General features: G+C 34.1%; 1 protein-coding gene across 1 annotated transcript; it reads right to left on the reverse strand.

Moving 5' to 3' along the window:
* Window positions 1–229: 229 nt before the first annotated feature.
* Window positions 230–939, reverse strand: LOC115974369. Its single transcript, XM_031094696.1, has 2 exons — window positions 781–939; window positions 230–631 (listed from the first exon to the last, which is right to left on the reverse strand). Exons 1-2 carry the CDS (start codon window positions 890–892, stop codon window positions 387–389), a joined length of 357 nt encoding a protein of 118 aa, XP_030950556.1. The 5' UTR covers window positions 893–939; the 3' UTR covers window positions 230–386.
* Window positions 940–3,194: the final 2,255 nt, after the last annotated feature.

Genomic DNA, 3,194 nt, shown 5'->3' on the forward strand with positions numbered 1-3,194 from the left:
TCGTTTGTTAAAATGTTTTTAGGTTGTGGCTTGCGTTGAATGATAGTTTTTTAGGCATCGAAGCTATCTTATGAAGCTAGCATAAGATGTAGGATTTTCCTTTTAGAATAGGGTGGGTTTAGAGATTATTGACAACAAACTCTTTTATCTACTCATCTCACATGTGTGCAGATGTGTGATTAGCAGCCTGTAATAATTAAAGAGAAACAAGGATGAAAGGAATATCGTTTGTAACTGTTTGTTATTTTCTTGACTTGTAAGTTAAAGAGATAACAGAGAAAGGTTGGGGATCTAGCAAGACTCAAACACTAGTCCTTAAATTGATCTAAATATGCTTTCCCCAAGCTTAAACCTTAAACTGATGTCTTACATATTCACCAAGACAGTCAAAAGAAGAAAACAGAAATGACCAATCCCAACACAACATGCCTAAGTGCCACCGAAAACAGGGAAGAGGATTTTAGTAAAAGGGAGTTTGCCGTACTCCGGTTGTTACGTGAATTACGAGGGCGAACGTTAGCGGTACCCCCATAAACTGTTTTTGCCTTCTGTGAAATCCTTAGATGATGACCTCCACGGTTTGCCTCATATGTTCTTTGATCATCTTCTCTGCTTTGTATGTCATATAAATCTGCATACAAATGGAATATAATAAGACATGGATTGAGATCCTTTAAAACTCTTAGAATAACTCCGCCATGGATATTTTTTATAATCCTAACCGTTCATGATTAAATGAATGATTTAGACATATAAAGACAACCGGAAATGCTTGCTTACGCTTAAGCTTTTTTTGGGGTTTGCAAGACGAGTTATCTGCAGTGCATGCTGAAGAAGAAAGAACTTTGAGGGACACAATGAGGAAGAGCCATATTAGTAACTCTATCTTCATGCTTTTGAAATTTTTTTTTTTTTTTTTTCCTCGAGCTACTCTTGGATGATGATGGGAGTAGAGGGATGAGGAAAGGGATTTTATAATGGAGTTTTTTTTCAAGGTTTGTGTGGTGATTAAAGCTGGCAATAGTAAGATAAAACTGTGCCAAAACACATGGGTATCCATTTGCCAAATTAAAGCCATGTTCAGTGATCAACAAGTGAGTATTCTTTTGATTCTATCTTTTCACCGTTGTTCTCCCTGTCGGCCGGTGAACGCCGCTTCTTTTTGAAAATGCTAGTAGGAAAAAAAAAGGAAAAGAATATTAAAGAGGCTGATATTCCACGGATTGTTATATGTGTTTTTTTTTTTCCTGAAAGAAGATCAAGTAGATGCTATGCCATATCTTTTCTTTCCGCCTTGAGAGTGTGTAAGCCTTACGTATTATGACAAAGATGATGCATATCAAATGTACGAGGTAGGTTTTTCTTTGAACTAAGATTGTTTTGTTGCTCTGATTTTTTTTTTTTTTTTAATCAGCTAAGGATACATTTGTTTTAACTTTAAATGTTCTCCTACAGAAACTAAATACCTTACTATTTTGGAAACTAAATACCTTGGATTTGTCATTTATCTTTAATTTAATAATAGTTGAGATTCTTCTTATTTTTGCCTTGTGAATTGAAAATTAAATGACAACTCTATTATAAATCTCTTAATTTAGCTATTGGTATTCATGGTTAAACCTCTGCTAAGATAGTAGTTTCAGTTAACTCAACTGGTAAAATCTCTGATGGTTGTATAAGAGATTTAGAGTTCAATCTCCGCCTATACAAAAAACTAATTGATGTCTTAGTCTGATAATAAAAAATTATCATCAAGGGCGGACACCATGTGTTGATACTCTCTATAAAAAATAAGTATTTAAAGAAAAGAGTGGGTTCCAGTTAGTTCAGGTAAATCTCTAAAGGTTGAATAAGAGATTTGAGATTCAATCCCCGCTTACATCAAAAACCGATTGATGTCTTGGTCTAATGTTAAAAAGCTATCATCAAGAGCGGATGTCATAGATTAAAACTCTCTCTCCAAAAAAAAGAAGAAGAAGAAGAAGAAAGAAAGATATGCAAATAATCATGGTACTCGATCTCATAACTGATGGCGCCATCAATGGCCAGAAACTGGTAGCCAACGTGATGAAATTTTTGTTGTCATAATATATATATTGAAAACCATCAAATATTGGCGAATCTACACTATTGTTCCCTTAAGTTTATCTTATGAGTGCAATTGGTCTCTAAAGTTTTAAAAATGAGCAGTATTAGTCTTTCTGTTTAATATCGTTCATGGTGTTGCTTATATAGCTAACAGAATAATGACCTGATATATTTTTTAATGATATAGCATTTTTTAATGAAAAATTACAAGAAATATTTTACATGTTAAAAGCAAACTGACCTGGTTTCAAATCAAATCTAAAATTACCCTAAAACTCACTATCTAAATGGGGAGAGAGTGATTGAAAGGACCCTAGCTGTAGATGCTGCGACGCCGTCTTCCTCTGCAAGCGATGGTGGCCTCCTCCCTCCAAGCAACGTGTCCTTTTCAGCCATTAGTGTGTCATTGAGCTCGCACAGCCACTGATACCTTGCTACTTCTCTCCTCCTCTCTTCAGAGAGCCATAGACAAGTCACAATACTTTAGAAAGTTGATAATCACCACTTATATCCACGTTGATTATATTCCTCAAATTTTCCCGATTTGAACAAATAAATGTTATTGGGTGATCTATACATAGGAGTGTTTCTATTTCTCAATAATTTTGAATGGATATTTGTAACTGAATTCATAAGATTTTTGAAAGATAATTACAATATGATGCTAACCCTATAATTCGAACCCTTTCCCCCCAAACCCCCAAGCACTTTGTGCATGGGGAGGTGCCAATTAAACTACAAGACTTTTGGCTAACAGAATTCATAAGATTATATTTGGTTTTGTATTTATTTTTTTTTTTTTTAAATGCGTTTGCTTTGTGGAAATATGTGCGCTAACTAAATTCATAAATTTTTAATTTTTCTTTAGTTTAAATATGCTTGGCCTAGCATGAAATATTACATGAATTATTCAGGAGAGGAAAGAATCTTAGAGATAAAGCCATTAATTCTCTTCATTTGTGATATACTTCAATACACATTTAAAAAATGTGGACAGAATTTTGCTGCAATTTCACAATGTTTGGAATTATGTGTAAATCGAGTCCTAGCCTTTGGGGTGTCTCCTTTTCATAACTAAGATACTCATTAGTAATAGTATCTTGGCA

This window comes from Quercus lobata, chromosome 2, assembly GCF_001633185.2.
Source record: "Quercus lobata isolate SW786 chromosome 2, ValleyOak3.0 Primary Assembly, whole genome shotgun sequence".
Classification (NCBI taxonomy): domain Eukaryota; kingdom Viridiplantae; phylum Streptophyta; class Magnoliopsida; order Fagales; family Fagaceae; genus Quercus; species Quercus lobata.

Bases quoted from the DNA above. Each gene is read 5' to 3' on its own strand.
- LOC115974369 (XM_031094696.1), bottom strand. From the start codon at position 892: ATGAAGATAGAGTTACTAATATGGCTCTTCCTCATTGTGTCCCTCAAA. The intron at 632-780 runs GTAAGCAAGCAT...ATTTGTATGCAG, and splicing joins ACCCCAAAAAAAGCTTAAGC to ATTTATATGACATACAAAGC.